General features: G+C 41.8%; 1 protein-coding gene and 1 pseudogene across 21 annotated transcripts in view; both read left to right on the top strand.

The window, feature by feature from the left end:
• TCF4 (transcription factor 4) overlaps window positions 1–23,349 on the top strand; it is a 444,763-nt gene that overhangs the window by 382,258 nt on the left and 39,156 nt on the right. For 15 of the 21 annotated variants that reach the window (XR_010793922.1, XM_066617927.1, XM_066617917.1 and 12 more), the window contains 4 exons: window positions 1,384–1,451; window positions 4,314–4,392; window positions 7,056–7,132; window positions 10,723–10,926. Coding sequence is in view for 20 of the 21 variants with exons in the window: in XM_066617927.1 (XP_066474024.1) it covers window positions 1,384–1,451; window positions 4,314–4,392; window positions 7,056–7,132; window positions 10,723–10,926 (428 nt within the window). In the remaining variant the exon portion in view is untranslated. The remainder of the gene's footprint in view (window positions 1–1,383; window positions 1,452–4,313; window positions 4,393–7,055; window positions 7,133–10,722; window positions 10,927–23,349) is intronic. The other 6 variants (XM_066617926.1, XM_066617924.1, XM_066617915.1 and 3 more) reach the window with 2 other exon arrangements.
• Window positions 9,750–9,866, top strand: LOC136642742 (5S ribosomal RNA; annotated as a pseudogene).

The raw sequence follows: 23,349 nt of genomic DNA, 5'->3' as shown, positions 1-23,349 counted from the left end.
TTCAACTCAGAGGGTTCTGTCATATTTAGCAAGATATGTGTAGAGGCTGGATCAGGGCGTGGGGTTTTTGTTGTTGTTTTTTAAAGTCAGCTTCTTTATTATAACTACTTTATCAAAATACTTTATCTTTGAGTCTGACAGAACTAGAGTTAGCAGCAAGATTGCAGTGACATTGGTTTATCTGTCACCTCTTACATGTGTGGAAGTTGTGCCTTCCAGCTGGCTTCTTTAGTAAGATGCATGGGTCAGTGCTCGGACATTTGACTCTGGAGGCATGGGGAACTGATGGTCAGTTTTAGGGTAAAAGAGGCAGGGCTAATTGAGAGCTTCCTCTTATTTCTGTTTTACCTAACGTCTGCATAGGGAACACATTAATTTTTCAAAGCAGGACAGGTCTTAATACCTTGAAACCATGACACTGATGAACTCTCTGAGATATCTTGAATGAAGGACTTCAGAAATTGCACATATTTTTTTTTGCCCTGTTGAATAATTCTACTCAAGAAAGCTGTGAAGAAAGGAGCTCATGGAAGTAATCCTTTATTTCCAAGTTATTTGCTATGTTTTTCTGCTTCTTATCTAAAATAAAATATTGTATTTAATAAGAGTTTTATCTACAGACTCTTAGTTTATACTCATGTTTTATGTAAGGGATTGCCTAGGTTGTTTAATTACACATTTTCTGAAGAGGGCCTTATGCTCAATTCACCCCAAAGGAAGCCAGAATTCATTTACCTCCCATAGTGAATATTTGTCTAGATTTTCAGAGTGGCCTGTTATAAGATTCTGAATCCAGAATTTCCTATGAAATGGGAGTTTGGTGGCTGGGATTAAGTCATGGTCCTTGCTATCAGAGTAAGACACCAGATAGGCCTGGATCAATGTTATACTCCCATCCATGTGCACCCAAGTGTAGGCAGTAGAGTAAAACTATGTAGTCTCTCATTGCAGATTAAAAAATGCAGAACAAATGAGATCCCATGGTTATTTGCAGCATAGGATTTTTTTTTCAATTGGTCACTTCTAGTTGATTTTCTACTAGATGGCAGTAGGAGATGGTGGTAAAGAAGAAAGCATGAACAAAACCCCCTTCAGTGTCTCCCCAAAAACTGTCCTGGGATGGGAGGGAGGAGGGGAAGTGCTAATTTATAACACAGGAAAAATTATAACCTATGGGCATGGGATATCAAAGGTGCAGCATATATTTGGAACTCAGATATTATATCTTTTGTTTGAGATCTGTCTTGGCAAATATGTAATACTAATTAGAAATTAATGTAATGTAATTAATTAAAATACAGTTGAATTCTAAATACAGGATTCAGAAATAGAAAGCAGAATTATTTCTCTGCCTTTCTTTATATTCAATCTTTTGTTTTTCAGCAAACAGAGGAAGTGGAGCAGCAGGAAGTTCACAGACAGGCGATGCACTGGGAAAAGCACTTGCATCTGTAAGGAAATATTAGCTTTGGGATCACTTGTAACATGAATCCAAATAGTCACCAAATATTTAGGAAGTTGAGTAGTAGCATCAGTTTCATAATGGCTAGTTAGAATAACTTAACATAAGTGTAACTAAAAGTTCTGGAAAACAGATACTCGGGGGAGGGGGATGATTGATTCAAAGCTATGCTTTGCAATATTCTATTAACTACATACAAAACAACTGGAACTTTACATGCTGTTACTCAGTAGCAGAGTTAGGGCCCAATCCTATCCAGGCCTTGTGCTGGCAGGTCTTGTGATCCACCACCATAAGGCCCAAGCCACTGGCATGGCAAGTAGTCCACTGTTCTGCGGGCAGCTGCTGCCACTGCGAAGCCCCGAAGGCTGTACGTGGGCAACAGCAACCAGCAGAAGCTCTGCTGCCACCGCTAAGGCGAGGCAGATCAGGGGAGGATCAGGAACAGATCAGGATGGGAAGCAAGCAGGGCCAGAACAGAAGTGGGTGGGAGGAAGAGGATATTATCAGCAGTCACGCATCCCATATCTTATACCCCCCCCCTTCCTGGCCCCAACCCACTCCTGACTGTCATCATGCCAACTAAAGAGCTGGCACAGATCTGAGGAGACCCATTTTGGAGACCAAGCAGCCTACGGGGAGGTAAGTAAAAATGTTATTTACTTACCTCTTCTGGGTCGTCTTGTCTCTTTCTGGTCCATAGCTTTTAGCATGGGTTCCCTTGACACCTCTGCACGCTCTGGGCCAACAGGGCATAGGATTGGGGCTGCTAGTTTGTTAGCTGTTCTGGATACTGCTTACCCAGCAGTTGCATTTGAAAGATAGGGTGGGCTCCAAGGTGTTCACATTTGTGAAGAACTTGGTCATATCGTCACCACACGGCTAGTGCAGTCTTAAACCAGCTTAATTTTTTTTGTTTTCATCCAGAAATCTTGGGAATGTTTGCTTTTCTGTCTCTTGCAGTGCAATCCTAGGCATGACTACACATTGAGTTTAATGGGACTCAGGGCAGTCCTATCCAACTTTCCAGCACTGATGCAGCTGCAGTGCAGCACTGAGGTAAGGGACTACATATTCCCTTATGTTGAGGAAGCCTCCACAGGATGCAGTGCACACTCTGTTGGCGTGGCTGCACCAGTGCTGGAAAGTTGGATAGGATTGGGCCCTTATTCCCAAGTAAGTGCATATAAGACTACAGCTTGAGAGATCTTTATTCCATGGCACAGAACTACAGCTCCCAGCATTCTCTGAGAGAAAGTCATGACAGTGAAGTGAAGCCTGTTTAAGTTTGAAGAGTAGACATACTCTTAGGGCTGGAGCTATAATACTTGTGTTTATTCCAGAGATTTGATGCGCTATGTCCCGAGTTGTTCCAATACAAATTCTCTCCGCAAGAACGAGTGCAGCTGTGACTTTCAAATGTAATTTGAGCAGCAAGCCAGAGAAAAGGATTCATTGAGAAGCTATTTGGCTTTCAGTTTTGTGTTTTCCTTTCTAACCTCAGGGGCCCTTTAAGTGTTAACCTAGCTGCGCGGGAGCTGATTTTCTCTAAGTAGCTCCTGCACAGCTGAGATAACTTTCAGATGACCCAACTGCATGATCACATCGGTCTTTCCCACAGAATCCACACACCCTGATGGGGTGCAGATTCAGTGGGTGGCACCTGTGCCATCAGCCCCTACCAACATATTTGGGTCATTTAAACAGCATACAATCTTCATGGGAGCTCCTCATGAAAAAGTAGCTCCTGCACATCCAGAATAATATTTAAAGGGCTCCTTTTGGGGTGGTTGATGTTTAAAAGTCGGTGCTAACCCCAGATTGCCATGCTTGGTGACTGTCTTCTGGTCCCAAATCCAATAATGTTTGTTTATTTGCTATGTCTCAGGGTTTGATAATAATTCTTTATTTAAAAAAATTTCTGGAAAAAAAATGCCGACTTTTAAAAGAAGAACCACTGTAATTTATTTTCTGGGCAGAGTGGGTTCCACTGAGTTCTCATGAGAATTGGCATTTTTCATGTCCAGCCAATGTATATCAGAAATAAATTCCCATATATAATAAATACAGTAGAAAAATTCCTTCAAGTGGTGCCCTGAAGCATTGATTAACAGGGGAGATAATCGGAGGTTAATTAATTTAATTGCCTAGACAGGTCTCCAAGGAAGAGTTCACATGTTCAGTTTATGATGTAGCCAATAGGGGTTCCAGGGATGCATCCCATTAATTGATAATTGTCTGATGTTATAAGAGTCAATGGTCTATGATAGCTAATCATGTCCTAAGTAATAACTGTTTCACCTCTTCAGGATATCTAGCACTTTCCTGTGTGTCTCAGTTACAATAGCTCACGAACTTGCCCTAAGCAGGCACAGCCTGTACCCAGAAACTACACAACAGCCAAGCTGCCTTCTCCTCACAGCTGGGATATTCTACACAACCTGCTAGTAAACATTACCCACTGTGCTATGTTTTAGTAGACCCTTTCTGTGAAAGTTCCTTAGCGGTGTTGTCGTTATTGAAGAACTTGAACATAAATAGAATCTGAAACCTTTTTTCTATATTTATATAGAAAACACAATAAGAGTATAATGAACTGTAAGGAATTATTAAGATTCTTGTGAACAATAAGGGAAAAAACCCTGTTAGAACTGACCCGTCATCTCATCTTTTTCTCAGGATGCTTTCATTATGCTGTTCTGACTCTTTATAATGTCTTTGTGTGTGTGTTTTGGGGTTATTACTATGAGGAAGCAGAGTTTTTAACCTTCTCTAATTATCAGAAGTTCCATACCTCTGTCTGCCTCCATTTATGAATGGATTTAGATTAATTGTTTATCATCTTTTAAAGATCTATTCTCCAGATCACACCAACAACAGCTTTTCATCAAATCCTTCAACTCCTGTTGGTTCTCCCCCTTCTCTCTCAGGTATTGTGGTTAACATTCTATTTTACTGAACGTTTCAACTTTACAGAAAGTAGGAGATTCTTAAATTATACTCCTACTGTTCAGAGTATGAAAACTACACCACATTTGAAACAGTATCAGACTGCTGCTATATTAATGACAACACACAGAAGCTTTATTTGTAATCATTTAAAATGAATGGTGATCCACTGGAAGCCATTTTTGTCTAGTGTTGCCATGAATCTTAGTAGTCTAGCAATAATAATTTTCTAGCAAACTAGTAATCATTTGTAATGAGTTCACAATACTAAATTAGAAGAAAATTGGTGGGGATGACCTAACATTGACATTTGAATAACCAGGTATAGGAAGAAAAGTGTTCTCATTTGGAGATTGCTGTAGAGATCTCTGACACCTACCTGTTCATTGCTGAGAACGCTCAGGTATGAATTCCATTGCAGGCTAACCTGCTGATTGTATAAACTGTTTACTCTTCTAACCAGCACCACAAAAATAAAACTTAAAAACCAGCCAAAGTGTATTCTGGCTCCATGTAACTGTCTAGACCCTAGTATGCTCAGGAATCACTAAGAAAAGAGCGAGCTGGCCAGTAACCAAGTCTGATTGCTAAACTTCAGAAGACTTGAGTGACCAATTCATTTGATTGTGTTAATCATATGGTAACTATGAGCTAGCTGGGTCATGTACAAAAGAAGGCTTTTTTTAACAGTAGAATCCTACACATTTACTCAGAAGTAGGCCTTATGATGTTCCATGGCACTTACTCCCAGGAAAGTGTATATAGAATTGCACTGTAAAGTGTATGGAAGAAAGACCAGTCTTTCTAAGTATCACTGGACTTCCCAGACCAGTTTTTTCTAAGTTATCACTGGACTTCCCCTTTTCCAGACACTCAGTCCATTACACAGAAGGTGTAGTTGCCATGATACTGCAGGTCTTAGTGCCTTTCTCTAAGTTGTAGAGATTGAATAGTGTGTGGATGACTCAGAAATTTAGGGGATTAGTGGACAGTCACCTTTCTCTGCACTACCCCTTCAATACTAAGGAGCTATCATCTAAACACTATATCCTAAAATTCTGGTAGGCCATGTTAAAGGAGTCCCTATTAATTCCTCTTATTAGCATATGGAATATAAATGAAGTTGAAGACAAAGCTAGTGTATGTAAAGCACTTTAATTTTGCACTGCTAAAGGCCCAATCCTGTCCAGCTTTCCAGTACCAGTGCAGCTGAAATGCAGCCCCAAAGTACGGGAACAAACGGTACGTTGAGGAGGCCACTGGGACTGTCCTTCCCATTGCAGGATGCAGCGCTCACCCCGTTGGCACGGCTGTGTTGGTACTAGAAAGTTAGGTTTAACTTTCTAGTTAATTTCTTTGGATAGGATTCCCTAAGTTAATTTTATTGGGTAACTGATGAATGGACAGATTTTAAAAGATCAAAATCAAGTAAATTAAACAGCTGAAGTAAATATATTGGAGAAGAAAAGAAGAAAAATGTCTTGAGGCCCCTGTCAGGTCAATCAATTCCATCATTCAGTACATGGAACACTAATATGAAAAAGGAATCTCTCGAGAGCAGTGCTTGGTAACTTAAAATGCCACATTTGATTATTTTGCCAGAGATTGAGAATTTACTAATACTCTAGACAGGACTTCTGGATGTTTAGAACATGCCTGTTATTTAGGACGTGGAGATTATTGCTTTTACTTTCCCCATTGTCCTCAAATTTTTCTTGGTGATTGTCAATAGTGTGCTGCAGAGAGCCCAGAGCAAGATTGCTGCCTCTGCTGTTGTTCAGAACGCGAGTATCAGTTGTGTTGTACAAGGGGGCAGTGACATTGCAAATGTCCAGGTTGTTATACTTCATTAGAACAATCTGCAAGGGAGAGTTTCCAAAACAACATTTGATCCCTGACTGTTCAATGTGACTTCATTAGAAAACAGATACATTACATTGTTGATCATTTTGTATTCTTCCCTTTCAAGAGTAGTTTAAAAAAATGATTGAACATAGTTAAGCAAATAAAAAGCAATTCAGTCTTGGTCAAGGCCAGTTTTGGTCTTGGTGTACGAAAATAAATCATTTTATTTTGAGAACCACTGACTTCAAAATATTAAAATGTGAATAAGCACTATCTCCCAGAAACATTCCCTTCAAAATTGTCCCATTAAAATGAGTGAGGCTTATGTGGACAATTTATGCTGTAAATTGTCCACATAGTACAACTTTCTTTTAAAAAATATAACCTGCCATAGATCTGGTAGTTCAGTGATATTGTCAGTGACCCCTGATAATTCCTAATGCCATGGCTAGAATTATGGCATCAGTGTTTCCCCTAGTGCTTTTCAAAAGTGCTTTTCAAAATTATGTCTCCTTCCACCGGTAACACATTTTTTTTAAATGCAACTTTAAGTAGGTACAACTGCCAAATCAATGAAATCTATGTTAGCAAGTAGCCTGGAGGAGCTTTGTGGCCTGCCTTAAGAAGCTTTGCTGCAAATATACTTTTTAAAATAAATATATGTTTTGGAAGTTCTCCATACATCTGCTCTGAACGTCTATCTGGAAAATGGCATTTACATGTCTAAATTGCTGTCCAAAATGTTTGAAAAGGCATTTTGTTTGCATAGTTCCAATGGTAACTCCCATTTTGCTATTAGCAGGCACAGCTGTTTGGTCTAGAAATGGAGGGCAAGCATCATCATCTCCCAATTATGAAGGTCCCTTACACTCTTTGGTATGTTTTTGACTGGTGACCTCAGTGTTAGTATTTTTCTTGCTGTCTACTTTTTCCATATCTCATTCACTTTTCTCACACAGGTTTGCTTTTGGCTAGCGATTTCAGCAACCTTGGATTTTCACACTCGTTCTGGCAGTTTCCAAATTTGGTAGTATGGGATCCACCCCATGGACTAAGACATAACTTTAAGTGGAATTTTTCTGTTCAGTAGTAGCAGCTAATGCATAGAACTATGACATAAAAATGCCGAACTAGATGCAGAAGACAGGAATGTGTGCATAAAACACAGAGGTACAGATTGGAAGATGAACAGGAAGATAAAGGTTGACACACGTTATGATTATGCTTGTTGAAGACAGTGAATCAATGATTGTACTAGTTCGAGAATTTAAAAGGTATTTTTATTTAAATGGAAGGATGAGTGTAGACCAGGGGTGCCCAAACCCCAGCCCTGGGGCCACTTGCGGCCCTTAGGCACTCCCAATCCGGCCCACAGGGAGCCCCCAGCCTCCAATGAGCATCTGGCCCTCCAGAGACTTGCTGTAACCCGTGCTGGCCCGATGCAACTGCTCTCAGCATGAGGGTGACTGTTGAACGTCTCATGTGAGCTGTGGGATGAGGACTCCCCACACTGCTTGCTGTTTCACATCTTCGAAGGAAAGGCTGGCTTTGCTTTGCACAAGGCCTTTTATTTGCTCACAACCTTCATTCATTCACATAAGTTCCATCTCTAATATAATCATTGTGTAAATTTATTCAAATTTGAAACGTAAACTAATTCTTTTTTTTCCCCCCCGCTCTCAACACAGTGTCAGAGAGATGATGTGGCCCTCCTGCCAAAAAGTTTGGACACCCCTGGTGTAGACGCTAGACATACTGTGGACAAAGAGCAGAAAACCTTTATATGCTTATCCTTTTTCTGCTCACTCAGGGAAGATTGTGATCATCTTGTCAGCACACTTTAGGTTTTCTTTGACTAATAGTAAGGACAAATATTTCTCAGCAGAAAATATGGGACTTCTGAGAACTTAAAGGTTTGCCACATTGCACTGAATCTCATTCAGTGATAGTGACAATAAACAGAGTGTTGTGATAATTACTGCTACAGACTAGCCCAGGTATCCCTCTGGAAGTCAATGAGAAAATTTTTATTGAGTCAAGAATGATTTTGGAATACAGTACCTGGCCTATTACCGATGTGATTCCACTATCATGAGGGAGTATATGATGTTTATTATCAGATTATAGCACTGAAAACATTTATTGAACCAGTTGTTATGTAATTCATCTGGCAGAAGCTGAATTCTTATAACTCCTTTTTGTCACTGGCTAATATGTAAGTAGCATGAGTCGGATAGCCCAATCCAACATAACTCCCCACGTAGCAATTCAGCCATGCCAGCAGGGCACACAGCATATCCTGCCGGGGAATTCGCAGCCCAAAAGATCTCCTCTGGGCAAGGGGGCAGGATCTCCTCCTTTGCCTGGGGGCAAACCATGACCTCTTGAATGGTTCTACTCATTTGCTCCAGCTGTATAGCTGGCAAGTTCGAGTGAACCCAGGTCAGAGCATCAGGGTCAGAGCATGGAGGCCATGAAGGCAGATAGGATATTGGTGGTGGTGGTGCCACCAATACCACCCGCTTCTCAGCCATGATTCTCAGCCACCTCCTTCCCACCCCAACCTCCACCTTCATGCCCATTCCTACCACTTCATGCCCTGTTCCTCCTTCTCCACACCTTCACTAGTCTCTGCACTGACTTACCAGCTCTGAGGGACATGGAGAGCCTGCTGGCGTGCGGACCTAGCCGCTTGCCACTTGTGGCAGCGGCCAGGCTGTGCTGAATGGCATGCCACACTTTGCAACAGTCATAAAGGATGTTCTGCTCATTCCAGCACCATAATGCCCCATTACGATTGGTCCACAAGATCTATATTACAGCTATTTTTATGAGTCAGGTCAACTTTTACTGGCATCCATTGCCTGCACATACCTAGCAAGCTTAACAGGGTTGACTTTCAGGGCATGGTTGATCTCACTACAAGATGATAGCCAGAATTATAGTATGAAGAAGGCAGTGATGAAAACTGCAAAACTCAGGAATTTTTGTAAGATTTTACATATTAGTGACAGAGACCAGGAATTGGCCTCTTCCCTACATAGCTAATGGACATAGATATTCAAAGCTGTTTTGGTCTGGTAAGGTAACTTGAAGAATAGTCCAGCTTGGATCAGGATCTGAAGAACTGCTCAAATTGCTCCATGCACAGACCAGTGTTTTGAACATTTGTTTCCTGAACAATAACATCTTCTTCCTGTCCTTCTACAATGCTACATGACCACCAAAAAAAAAAAAAAAAAAAAGTTGATGTTAAGCGGAATGTCAAGCATAACTTTCATAGTGTGTTATAGAGGAAGGAAGCAGGTCTATTGTTCAAAAGAAAAAAAAAAGGTTTAAAGTCCCATTACATGCATATGAGTTCTGGCGTTTGCGCTAGATTCTTCCGTTGTCCCACTGCATAATATTTTAAACCAACAGTGCTGAGGGTGCATAATATTCCCTAAAATAACAGCACATAACATTCCCTAAAATCAGTATCACTGCTTTCTCTGCTTTCAACTGTTACCCTGCACATGCCCGATCTCGTCTGATCTAGGAAGCTAAGCAGGGTCAGGCCTGGTTAGTACTTGGATGGGAGACCGCTTGGGAATACCAGGTGCTATAGGTTTATACCATAGTCTTTCGAGACTGAAGGTTGTGAACCAAACAGTTAGAAGGCTCCTTCACATGTAGGTTTGTGCGACTGAATGTAGACAAGACTGAATTATATAGTTTAATATGGGGTTTTGTGTTTCTTATCTACTGCTGGTTGTGTAACTCTGAAGTTTGTTTAATGAAGTTAAACCTATTTAACTTGTGTTAATGCTCTGAAAGCTGTTTGGCTATGTATACTATAGGGAGCAAGGAAGTAATTGTGGACATGAATAGTGGCCTAAGGTGTTCCTTCTCATTCTTCCCTGTGATTGTGTGAAAACAATAGGTCCTGACAAATTGCTGGAGGGTACAGTGTATAACCTACTGACAATCATTTGACTTTAATAAGACCACTCAGGAATAAATGAGTTCTGGGTTGCAATACACTATATTTAAATATTTTTAAATTTCTTAGCAGTTTAGGTATTTTGAAGCAAGACAAAACATTTCAAAATTGTAGGATATCATATATTTTATAGTGGTTATGTTCATGAGGAGTCAATGAACCTGTTTTGCCCATGAAAATGAAAACTTTTTTTTTTCTTTTGGTGAACAGAACTTTCTTAGTTCCCTAGAGGGAAGATTTTGGTGGTGTTATTTAAAATATATTGCAGTTTCCTGTGGGATGAGAACTAAATAATAATAGCAGTGTTCATAACATAAATACAACTTCAGAAATAGCACATGTGTGTGAAACCTCCCTCTGCCTGGCAAGCAGTAGCAGAGTGGAAAATGTGCAATAACTAATCTCTGTGAATTTTGTCTCAAACATTAAGTGGCCCTTCACATTTGCTGATACTTCTCTTGATTTGTTTTTCATAAACAAACAGCAAAGCCGGATCGAAGACCGCTTGGAAAGACTAGATGATGCTATTCATGTTCTCCGGAACCATGCAGTGGGGCCTTCAACTGCCATGCCCGGTAGTCATGGAGACATGCATGGATTAATAGGGCCCTCTCATAATGGAGCAATGGGAGGTCTTGGGTCAGGATATGGGACAGGCCTTCTTTCAGCCAATCGACATTCACTAATGGTAAGCTATAAATATTAAGCTTTTTTATTGCATTAAAAAAAATTAAAAACAGTGAAGTAATTAGAATTTGGAGCTGTTCCCCCATCCAGGATTTTTTTTTTTGTAAAACGATGCACCCTATAAATCAAAGATGATGATGAAGTTTGTATTTATGCCAGAAATATTACATTAATGTTCTTAGCACAGTAATGCTGCAATGCTGTGCACTTTTCCTGGGGAATAAGTCCCACTGAATTTAATAGACCTTATTCCTGAAGTAGGCATTCATAGAATTATGCCATAAGTTACTTTGTGAACTTACACTTATTATAGAAGCTGGAATTACAACTGCTCTGTATGTGTAACAAGGCTCTGCTGTGTGTACAATTTGTGACCATCGAACTTACATTTTCTGAACTGTTTCTTGCTTTTCATACATGATTGGTAAGAGACCACTATAGGCATTGGTATTGATCCATATTCAGGAATCTGTTGTCATAATGTTTTGTTAATAAATATGATGCTGTTCATGCCAGCTCTCCTTTTAATGGGCAGCAACAATAGGGAGCAGGAAAACTGTCAAAGAATAATTGTGAGGGTCTTGGTTATTAATATTATAAAAGCAGAAACATCCAAGGCTTTGAAGTGTGTAGCGTTTTTCATCCTCTCAAAACCTTGTCTCTCTGCTTGCTGTAGCCACCAGGAGACCAGGGAGCCGGCTTGGATAGCTCTTTGTTTCTCTTCATGCACGCATCACATCAGTCTCCAAGTTGCCAAATTTTACAAAACTTGGCAAGTAAGCATGCTAGTGTTGCATGCCCCTTCTCATTTTTTCTTTCCAGCAAAGATAGATGGAAGAGCAGGGCTTGACCTTTGATTTTGGGATTCTCCAGCATTCCCTCTTTATCTGTCCCTTGCTGAGAGCTGCTGCTAGATTCGTTTCCCTAAAGCTAATCTTTCTTGCACTATACATCAGTGGTTCTCAAACTTTTATCATTGGGACCCACTTTTCAGAATGATCATCTGTTTGGGAACCACCAGAAGTAATGTCATTAACCTGAAAGTGATGTCATGGTTGGAAGTGACATCATCAAGCAGGAAAGTGCTTTCCTGAGAATGAAATGATGGCATACACCCAAGGGTTATTAAGGAATTGAAGAATGAAGTTGCAGATCTCTTGACTAAGGTATGCAACTTGTCCCTCAAAACAGCCACAGTACCAGAAGATTGGAGGATAGCAAATGTCACGCCTATTTTTAAAAAGGGAAAGAGGGGGGACCCGGGAAACTATAGGCCGGTCAGCCTAACATCCATACCGGGTAAGATGGTGGAATGCCTCATCAAAGATAGGATCTCAAAACACATAGACGAACAGGCCTTGCTGAGGGAGAGTCAGCATGGCTTCTGTAAGGGTAAGTCTTGCCTCACGAACCTTATAGAATTCTTTGAAAAGGTCAACAGGCATGTGGATGCGGGAGAACCCGTGGACATTATATATCTGGACTTTCAGAAGGCATTTGACACGGTCCCTCACCAAAGGCTACTGAAAAAACTCCACAGTCAGGGAATTAGAGGACAGGTCCTCTCGTGGATTGAGAACTGGTTGGAGGCCAGGAAGCAGAGAGTGGGTGTCAATGGGCAATTTTCACAATGGAGAGAGGTGAAAAGCGGTGTGCCCCAAGGATCTGTCCTGGGACCGGTGCTTTTCAACCTCTTCATAAATGACCTGGAGACAGGGTTGAGCAGTGAAGTGGCTAAGTTTGCAGACGACACCAAACTTTTCCGAGTGGTAAAGACCAGAAGTGATTGTGAGGAGCTCCAGAAGGATCTCTCCAGACTGGCAGAATGGGCAGCAAAATGGCAGATGCGCTTCAATGTCAGTAAGTGTAAAGTCATGCACATTGGGGCAAAAAATCAAAACTTTAGATATAGGCTGATGGGTTCTGAGCTGTCTGTGACAGATCAGGAGAGAGATCTTGGGGTGGTGGTGGACAGGTCGATGAAAGTGTCGACCCAATGTGCGGCGGCAGTGAAGAAGGCCAATTCTATGCTTGGGATCATTAGGAAGGGTATTGAGAACAAAACGGCTAATATTATAATGCCATTGTACAAATCGATGGTAAGGCCACACCTGGAGTATTGTGTCCAGTTCTGGTCGCCGCATCTCAAAAAAGACATAGTGGAAATGGAAAAGGTGCAAAAGAGAGCGACTAAGCTGATTACGGGGCTGGGGCACCTTCCTTATGAGGAAAGGCTATGGCGTTTGGGCCTCTTCAGCCTAGAAAAGAGACGCTTGAGGGGGGACATGATTGAGACATACAAAATTATACAGGGGATGGACAGAGTGGATAGGGAGATGCTCTTTACACTCTCACATAATACCAGAACCAGGGGACATCCACTAAAAAGTGTTGGGCGGGTTAGGACAGACAAAAGAAAATATTTCTTTACTCAGCGCGTGGTCAGTCTGTGGAACTCCTTGCCACAGGATGTGGTGCTGGCGTCTAGCCTAGACGCCTTTAAAAGGGGATTGGACGAGTTTCTGGAGGAAAAATCCATTATGGGGTACAAGCCATGATGTGTATGCGCAACCTCCTGATTTTAGGAATGGGTTAAGTCAGAATGCCAGATGTAGGGGAGAGCACCAGGACGAGGTCTCTTGTTATCTGGTGTGCTCCCTGGGGCATTTGGTGGGCCGCTGTGAGATACAGGAAGCTGGACTAGATGGGCCTATGGCCTGATCCAGTGGGGCTGTTCTTATGTTCTTATGTTCTTATGAAATTGCCTATGGCAAGCACTGAAATTGTGCAATTTTTCCTAGATAGGCAGGCTATAAATAAATTAAAATGATTAATTATAAGTACTTAAAGTAAAACAAATAATTAAATAGGGGAGATGAGATAGGGAAGCCAGCCCTATTCCACCAAGTGGATTCTCTGTAGCCTACCTGCAAAAACCTCACCGCCCCCCCCCCCCCCAAAAAACACTATAAGATTTTTAGCCCTATCCGAAGCCCAATTCAGTTTAAGTTCTTATATTTGAGCCAGTTCAGTGTGATTTGGTACAAAATCAATTTTAAATCCAACCTATTTTAGGGCTGGATTGATATTCAAAGCTTCCCTCTTAACAGCATTAAAAACCCAGAATGATGATGAGAGGAAGAGACTTCATTGTGGTGGTGGTGGTGGTGGGGAAATCTGTAAAAAATCAACAACCCTTTCCAATCAAGCAGTAGTTCCAAACCTATTAGCAATGGAAACTCACTTTTTAAAATTGCACACCAATATTATTATTATTATTATTATTATTATTATTATTATTATTATTATTATTATTATTATTAACAGTATTTATATTCTGCTTTTCAACAAAAAGTTCACAAAGCGGTTTACAGAGAAAAATCAAATAACTAATGGCTGCTTTGAGATAATTGGAAGAAGATTAAGAGAAATACTGTAAAAATCCTTTCAAGGGCTTTGTAGAGTAGGCCAATATTGTTCCTGCTTTACAGATAAAGTTTTTGGGGCTGAGAGATCATAGTTTGACGGGCAGCCCAATCTGGAGCTGCCCGGAGCTGCGGGACCTGGCAGCTCCACAAAGGGCTCCCGCCGGATCCAGAGCCTCCCGTGCTACCGCAGGAGGCTCCTCGGGAGAAGGGGACATTCGTCCCCTTCCCCCGAGTAAGGGAAGCAGTCCCGCAACGGGACTACTCACTTTAGCGGCAACTGTTTGGTCACTGCTAAAGTGAAGGTGCTCGTGTAGGGCGCACAGCCCTGCCCTAGCGCCGTCGATCCTGCGGAGCTTGGCTCTGCAGATTCACCTCTCCCTGGACACACCTCCCCTATGCCCCCAGCCACGCCTCCCTCACGCCCCCGGACACACTCCCATTTCCCGTTCCGCAGCCTGGCGGTCACAGACACCGCCAAGCCGTGGAACGTGGGCGCCCGCTGTGTGCTGGCTCCTTACCAGCAGTAAGCCCCACAAACGTGTCTTAAGGCGCGTTTGCGACTGTGGTCCACACCGCAGAGGTGCGGTGTGAACCACAAGATTGGGCTCTAAGGCAAGACTCATAAAGCTAGGCGGGCCCTGATACCATGTCATTTTTAAAAGTTAATTCCAGTGCTAGAATGTTTGGGAACCACTGCTCTAGCACTTATTTGCAGGATATACCTACTAACGGGGCAAAGAGGCACTTTTTCAAGTGGTACTCCTCTTATATTTTGCAGGAAGAGTAACTACCCCTTTCACCCCAACACAGTGTCTTTTCTAGTGGCAGTTTGCTGGTGTTCTTCTTTAGACTGTGAGCCTTTGGGAACAGGGATCCATTTAATTTTTTAAATGTTTAATTATTAAATATTTAATTATTTAATTATTTTGTCTGTAAACAGCTTTGTGAACTTATTTGCTGAAAAGCAGTATATAAATATCAATACTAAAACAACTGCTGCTGCTGCTGCTGCTGATGGTGATGATGAGTGGGATTCCCAGAGGGGGGCAACGGTGCTAAGTTTTGCAGAGCAACTCTATTCGCTGTGTACGCTGCCCCTCCCCCTCGCCGGCAGAGCCATTCCTGGTGGTGAGAGCAACACAGAGGAGACACCTTCACATTGTTCTCACCACCTGGAAAGGCTCCAAGGAGGAGAGGCAGCTTACACGGTGCATAGAGGCATCCTGCAAAACTTAGCGCTGTGCCTCCCTCTGGGAACACTGTTCATGATGATGATGAAGGGAAAAAGCAAATTAATTTCTCAAAGAATTAATTTGAGTTGACTTGAAAACGCTCATGCTGTTCCTCTGCTAGCATAATCCCTGATGTATTGGCTCCTGTTAGATAATCAAAGGACAAATATTCCAATTTGTGAGAGGTTGCATTCCAAGGCAGGAAGTTCCCTTCGCCTATCAATTCTTTCCTCAGTACAGAGCTGTAAAAGAAGCTTGCCAGGAGCTAAATTCATTTTCTCCAAATCTTTTTAGGAACATAGGAAGTTGCCTTCTACAGAGATGGACCATATCATTAGTAGCTCTCCAGACTTCACGGAGATGTTGGGGATTCAACCTGAGTCCTGCATGCAAAAGTTGTGCTGTGCCATTGAGCTACATCCATTTCATTTTAAAAGTTCATGTGAACTTTTAGTTGAAAAGCGGTATATAAATACTGTTAATAATAATAATAATAATAATAATAATAATAATAATAATAATAATACCACCAGTTCAGTGATCCTTTCCATTTTACACATTCCTAAATCAGAGCCCCTTTGATGATGGCTTTATGTTGAGCAGTGCTGTTCCCCAGAAACTTGTACAAGAGTTCAGGACCTGCTATAGCAGGGTGTCAAACATAAGGCCCGGTGGCCGGATGCGGCCCACGGAAGCTTTTTATATGGCCCTCAGGCTTTCAGCTGCTGAGTAGTGCTGAGGTGTTACTGCTGAAAGGGCAGCCCTCATGAAAATTGAGCTCTCCCATATCTTGAAATAAGATCAAAATTTGCATATATTCTCTTTTGTTATTTGCAGCTAATGAGTTCCTAAGTGAGAAAAAAGTGTTTATTTTTGGTTATGACCTGTTTAATGACATCATTTCTTGCCTAATGAGATCACATCATGAATGCTTTGGGGCCCTCCATATGAAATGAGTTTGACAGCCCTGTGCTATAGTAAGAGGGTTCTTCATTAACGGTCCTCACGCTTTCACTAGCTCAAAACATTGTAAACACCTGTGTTCAAACTCTTACACAAATAGAAGAGCATCACTGTGATCAGTCTCAGTTTTCTGTCAGCACTCTAGCATGAAGTGTAAAAGGAGAGGAAGAGACTTTTGGATCCAACCCATTTCTTTTCTATGCCATCTTTTGTACACTATGATTTGAGATCACTTGGGGCTAAATTTATTTATGACTGTCCACATTTTTATGAGATGGGACTAAGCTGATTGTAGTCCTTGTGTATTACAAAATGGACATTCCTCAGAGGTGCCAATCATTCTGATGTTTGTCATGTCAAGTTCTAGCTCATTGCTCATCCAGTTGACCGCTGCAATACATTATAATTAGTTCAAAACAGTTAATCTCCAACATAACTCCCAACTCCAAGTATAATTAAAATCAGATATAAAATTACACTACAATTACTGACATAAACAAAATCAACAACCATACATCTATCATCGGTATGATTGAATGACCATCTTTACAATCAGTAATGTCCTTTGAGATAATTTTTCTGTGAATATCTGCTACTGTGAATCTTGCTTCTAATCTAGTTCTAGAAATGTTCTTTAGTAGAAAAACCCAAATGTGATTGATTAGTTCCCCCATTTGCAACACCAAAAAAAAAATAAATCACTGTTTTTCTTTGGTTGTAGAGGCTGCAAAGAATAATATTTGAGGAGCTTCAATTTGATTCATTCCATAAGGATACAATCAAGTGTTACAATGTGTTTGAATCTTATCTATAATTTGTAACAGAGTGGAAAAAGCATTTTTTAAAATTTCTACGAACGGAAAATAAGATGCCAGATATCAGTCCTGAATATGGGACATATTATTTGATATTCTGTATCCATCAGTCTGGTCACCATCTAAATAGACGGGAGTCAGAACAACTCATCAACTAATATCCCTCCTTCACAGGTTTCCAAAATTTGGGTCCACATTTCATGTGGTGTTTGTAACATCTTGCTGATAAGTCTAGAGACTGATCCACTATGCATATCACAAAAGGGTTAACTTTGGTTGTTCTGAAGTAAATAAAGAGACATATGTAAACAACAAAGTCTACAGCTCCAAGATAACATAAAAGGTCCTATGGGATAGTTTACATTCTTCTCAGCTTTTAGTCCTGTATTTACTCCCAGAGAATTTGCATGTGTTCCATTCCATTTGACATGTGTGCTTAGAGAATTCTAAATGTATGTTGCCAAAATGGGAAGCTAGCCCAGAAGATCCTACAATAGGGACCAATTTGATCTATCACTCTGGCCAGAAATTCATGTCCAGAGCACACACCAAAATTTTTTAGCAAGAAGAATTTTAAAAGATGCATAGGGGAGGTGGTTATGGAGTAGCTTCTCAGCGTTAGCACAGTTAGGTGGAAAGCATTAGGGCTAACTGTTTTCTGCAAGGAATTATACTATGTAGGTTGTATGACAGTGGTCTGCATTTAGCACTAGTTATTCTATTTATTTATTTTTCACATTTTTATACCGCCCTTCCTCCAAAGAGCTCAGGGCAATTTACACAGCTGCTCCTCCCCTCCTTCTTGTCCTCACAACAACCCTGTGAGGTAGGTGAGGCTGAGAGAAAGTGACTGGCCCAAGGTCACCCAGGAAGCTTTGTGGCTGAGGGGAGATTTGAACCTGGATCATCCAGGTCTAAGTCCACCTCCCAAACCACTACACCACCCTGGCTCTCTAGCATAAGGTCTCTCTCTCTCTCTCTCTCTCTCTCTCTCTCTCTCTCTCTCTCTCTCTCTCTCTCTCTCTCTCTCTCTCTCTCTCTCTCTCTCTCTCTCTCTCTCTCTCTCTCTCTCTCTCATATATACACACACACTGGGCCAGTTGTCCTTGGCCATTCACACTTTACCCAGTTTTAATGGTTGCAAATCGGTGTTGCTATAAGTAACCAGCCTCCTAACCCCATCATGATGAAAGATTCTGAATTTATGGCTGTTACCACTGAGTTTTGTTTATTATCAAAAAGGAAGAGAAGGGCCATTTAAATTAAAGAACTCTTGGCTGAGATCACCTCTTAGAGCTAAAGTTAAAAGTGATTATGTTTTCAGTACTGTATTATTAAGGGCTTGAACAATTGGCATTTATGGATAAAAGCACCAACACTTTCTTGAAATGATTTGTCCGTTAGACTCCAAGGGTCGAAAAATGCTTCATTCAATATCTCCATTTCCCACTTTCCCTATTAAATTAGTACAAACCAGGCACTATTTTGTTTATGTATAACAGTTGCTGAGAATTTGCTAAAGGAAAAGGAATTTGCTAAAGGAAATTCTGGACTGTAATTTAGCTTGCCTTCAGGTGATGTATTAGGTACCCCTGGGATGCATAGAATCTTAAGATTTGGGTCTGTACAAAGCAAATCCATGCACAAACGCGTTCTGTGTTGTGTTTAAACAATACTGCTTTTAATGAAGAAACCTGGCTCTTTTGAAAACCAGATCTGTAACTTGCAACTATTCCTGTATATCTGCTCTCAATCAAGAATGAGTAGGATTTCCCCCCTCCCTTTAGTAGCTTTTTTGTCCTTTGCATATGTTAAACTGATGCAACATGCACCCAGGGCATCACTTCAGAGAGAGTTGTTCCTTAAATATGTACTTCCCTCTTATATACCAGATGTAGCTGAGGAAAGACCGAGGCTGGGAGGGGTGGGGGCAACTCTAGAAATGTCAGTTATATGTACAGTGGTTGATGGAAATATCTGACCCTTGCTTCCACCTTCCTTTGATGAAAGAGCAGGTATTCATCCTCTGCTTTCGAGGCATGTATTTGCTTTGATTATCGAGTGGTGCTTATCCAGTTATATAAAGCATGAAACTGTGCTTTTGCCATTGATCTCAAATTTCTTGTTTGTATAAATAGATTAATAAAATAATAACTGAACTTGAGCACAAGGTACATTTTACAAATAAACAAATAGGGACAGACAGGACATTATTGGAAATAAGTCTCCTCTGAAATTTCCCCACCAAAGATAGTTTAGGGAAGCCTTGAAAAATGTCATTCTTTGTCCCGTGCTGAAAACACGGGTAGGCAACTTTATTCACTATCTGAAACTGTAACTTGTGAGAGAGCATCAGGCCTGCTATTTTCTTTTGGGGAAACTGGTCTGAATTTTGAAGCAAAAACACAAGAACAAAGGAAATAGTTTTTGAATAAAGTCAGTCTTAAGTTAGCCTTTGACCATTTGATACATTCCACGCTGAAAAGGAAGTTGAAGGGGGAGAAAAATTAAAAAAAAAAAATCAAGGAGGACACTGGTAATGTTTTCCACATTTGAATTTTAATACATGAAACAGGCTATAAAACATTGGCCAGCTGCAGTAAATAAAGTAGCAGTGGGAGGTATGGACCGGAAACTTGTTGAGAATGTGCTGGTGGGAGTTTCTTTGCCTGCTGCACACCTTCCTTTGTCATTTTTGTATCTTGCCTTTGTTTTTGTTTTTGTGTATGCTAAAAGTAATTTGAGATTTTGTTGGTTTAAGTTTGTTTCTGGGAGGTTCAATAAGTCAAGGCATATCGATATCCAGCATAGGACCAATGTGAATTTTACTGTTCAATAGCAAATCATAACCAATTAGTCATCACAAGGGGTGGAAGAAGATGTGATGCTCCTTCTCTCTCTTCTGATCCCTTTAGGAATTCTCCTTTTCATCAGGTTTGTGTCTTAACACCTGAATCCTCACCCTCAGCTGTCCCCTCATCAAGCCTATGTGTCTCTGCATTTGCTTACATTCACTTCTTGCTTAACTCATTTTTCTCCCTCCTTTTCTCTCTCCTCCCTTCCCTCCTTTTCTTTTTTTTCTATTGTCTCCCCCCCCTCCCATTGTCTAGACATAGATTGTAAACTCTTTGGGGCAGAGGTCTGTCTTTTTTTGCTTATGAAACTAAAATGTTCCATGGACATTTTTGGTGCTGTATTAATAACACTAACGAAAGTAGTAGTAGTAGTTGTAGTTGTTGTTGGCAACCTTCAGTCTCGAAAGACTATGGTATCGCGCTCTGGATGGTGGTTCTGGCACAGCGTCTAGTGTGGCTGAAAAGGCCGATTCGGGAGTGACAATCCCTTCCACACTGGGAGCAAGTGTAGTGTGTCCCTGATCTGTCTCCCTGGCTATGGGCCTTCCTTCTTTGCCTCTTTGCCTCAGACTGTTGGCCAAGTGTCTCTTCAAACTGGGAAAGGCCATGCTGCACAGCCTGCCTCCAAGCGGGCCGCTCAGAGGCCAGGGTTTCCCACCTGTTGAGGTCCACTCCTAAGGCCTTCAGATCCCTCTTGCAGATGTCCTTGTATCGCAGCTGTGGTCTACCAGTAGGGCGCTTTCCTTGCACGAGTTCTCCATAGAGGAGATCCTTTGGGATCCGGCCATCATCCATTCTCAATAGTAGCAGTAGTAGTATAAATAAGAATATGACAATAGATTGTGCTGCAGTCCCTGGGTCAACAAGGTTAAATTGTCTTTTGACCCCTTAGTATTGGAATCCTATCTGGGACTTCAGAAAGCTCGTTAGGTGATGACTTATTCTCTTCTCAACAAGCTTTTAAGTCACATTTACTTCCATTGCCATTTGAAGACTGCTGGAGTGATTGCCAGCTAGTGTCCCCCACACCTTTCTGTCACCCTCCCCACACCCCATGCTGCCTTTTGCTTACCTCTGCTCCGCCAGCAGCCAGTGCTTCATCTGCAGCATTGATGGGGCAGCACAGGCTTCCCTGCTAGCACCATTTCTTTCTGGGTGGTACAGACGTGCCTTACGGCACATTTGCAACACCCAGCACCACCAGCGCTGCAGTTGCAGCACCATACTAGGGCAGTATTGAATCAGGCTGCCCAATATTGCTTTGTTAGACCAAAGCAAAACCCAAGACAAGCAAAACCCACCTGTACCTTTGGAAAACGCTAAAGCAGGACAAGATTGTGATAATCTTTCCCCACCCCCACCTCCCCTTTGCATCCGGCATTCAGAGATACTACTCTGAACATGATAGTTTCACTGAACTGTCATAATTTGTCTCACCATTTTCTTTTTGTGGGTTAGTTGTGCCAGAGGTGGAATGCCAAACAGTTGCCATGCCCCAGTGCTATCCCAGTAGCAAAAATGTCAGGAAGGCAGAATTAGGCAGACCTGCAAGACAAGGATGAGAAAAGTGGAAACCTCTGCCGCTTCACTACAGGATCAGGGATGTTTCAGAGCCCATGAACTTGCCTGGAGATGGGGAGCTTATCTGTTATGAAAGCTCTAAGGGCCAGGAGGAGCTTCACATCCTATATAGCCTGAATTCTCAAACTGCTTGAGAGTTTGAGACCCAAGGTAAGTACATGCAGGGCGGGGCTAAGGCAGCAATGGGATCCCCAGGATTGCGCTGCTGCTGGGGACAAGAGAGGTTTTTTTAAAAACAACAACACGAGGATCCCGTGCAGGAACCCTGAGGGGTCTGGGGAGCTTTCCGCAAGGCTCACCACACCTCTAAATATCTAAAAAAAACACCAGGCATTTCAATTGTTGCAAAACTGGAAGTGCCCTTTTTTTGTTTTTTTAGGTATTTGGAGATGCAGGGAGTCTTGTGAAGGGCCCCCATCTGCCCAGGACTCCTTCACTGGCTGCTGCTAAAAAAAACCCTCATCCTGTCTCTAACAGTAGCACAATTTGAGGGTTCACGTTGTTGCCTTCCCCTGCCCCTTTAAGAGATGGGGTAGGGCTCCCCTAATTTGGTGTCGCAACACCCCAGTTTGGGAAGTTCTGCTGTATGTGAAATAAGAACACTTTTACCTTCTTTCAAGGCCTTCCTATAGAACCTTCACATTTCATATGGAGAGCTAGACAGCTGATCATAATCTCCAGGTGGAGGGAATTACTATGCCAGTCAGTGACAAGGTGAGTCCTTCCCTGCCCTGGTGCCCTTAAGACACACTGAAGTTTGTTTTGGACTCAAAGAATTTCAGAGCTTTGCCTTTTGGGCAAATCTTCCAAGGGCTTGTGACCGTTATTTTATCCAGTCGAGTACTGCATAGCCTTGACTATGTGATGGTTGCCATATGATTGATGTGACTGTCAGTGCAAATCTATGCAAATCTACTCAGAAATAAGCTGCATTGTGTTCAATGGAGCTTACTCCCAGAAAAGCGTGTGTAGGGAGCCTGTGTTAACTAGCTCCTTTGATATATTCAGGGTGACATTTATAGTGTTTCCTAGCTCAATGGCTGCTTCATCCTTTTCACACACTTGCAGAAGATATGTGGGTGTTTATCCAGTGTTTTCCACAGTGAATGCATGATGTGTGAAAGGGGGTTGTCTACTTCAAAGCATGCAGTGAACATATGTCAGGGAACTGCTGTCAATCAGGACTCCACAGTACATGTCTGCCCATCACAGCTTGTGTATTTACTGTTATATAACATTCATGTCATTATGTGTCACTGTGTAATTAAAATGTTTTGGGAATTTGATAGATCCCTTCCCCTGTACACGGCATTTCTCATGCACAAAACACATTAGGGTGAAATCCAAACTGTGCCCTATGCCAGCCCAAGTCCCTTGGGCCAGCCCAGGAGGGTCGCAAACATCCTGTAAAGTACATTTGCGCCTCCTCGAGGGGAAGCCAGGCCGGTGCTCCAAGAAGTGCCAGCCTGCGGAGGCTGACATAAGCTTCTATGCCGGCTTCCCCTCAGCCATTTGTGTCAGCCTGGCTGCACTGACACAAGTGAAAAAGT

Source organism: Tiliqua scincoides, chromosome 2, assembly GCF_035046505.1.
Source record: "Tiliqua scincoides isolate rTilSci1 chromosome 2, rTilSci1.hap2, whole genome shotgun sequence".
Classification (NCBI taxonomy): domain Eukaryota; kingdom Metazoa; phylum Chordata; class Lepidosauria; order Squamata; family Scincidae; genus Tiliqua; species Tiliqua scincoides.
This window is presented reverse-complemented; position numbering and strand designations above follow the sequence as displayed.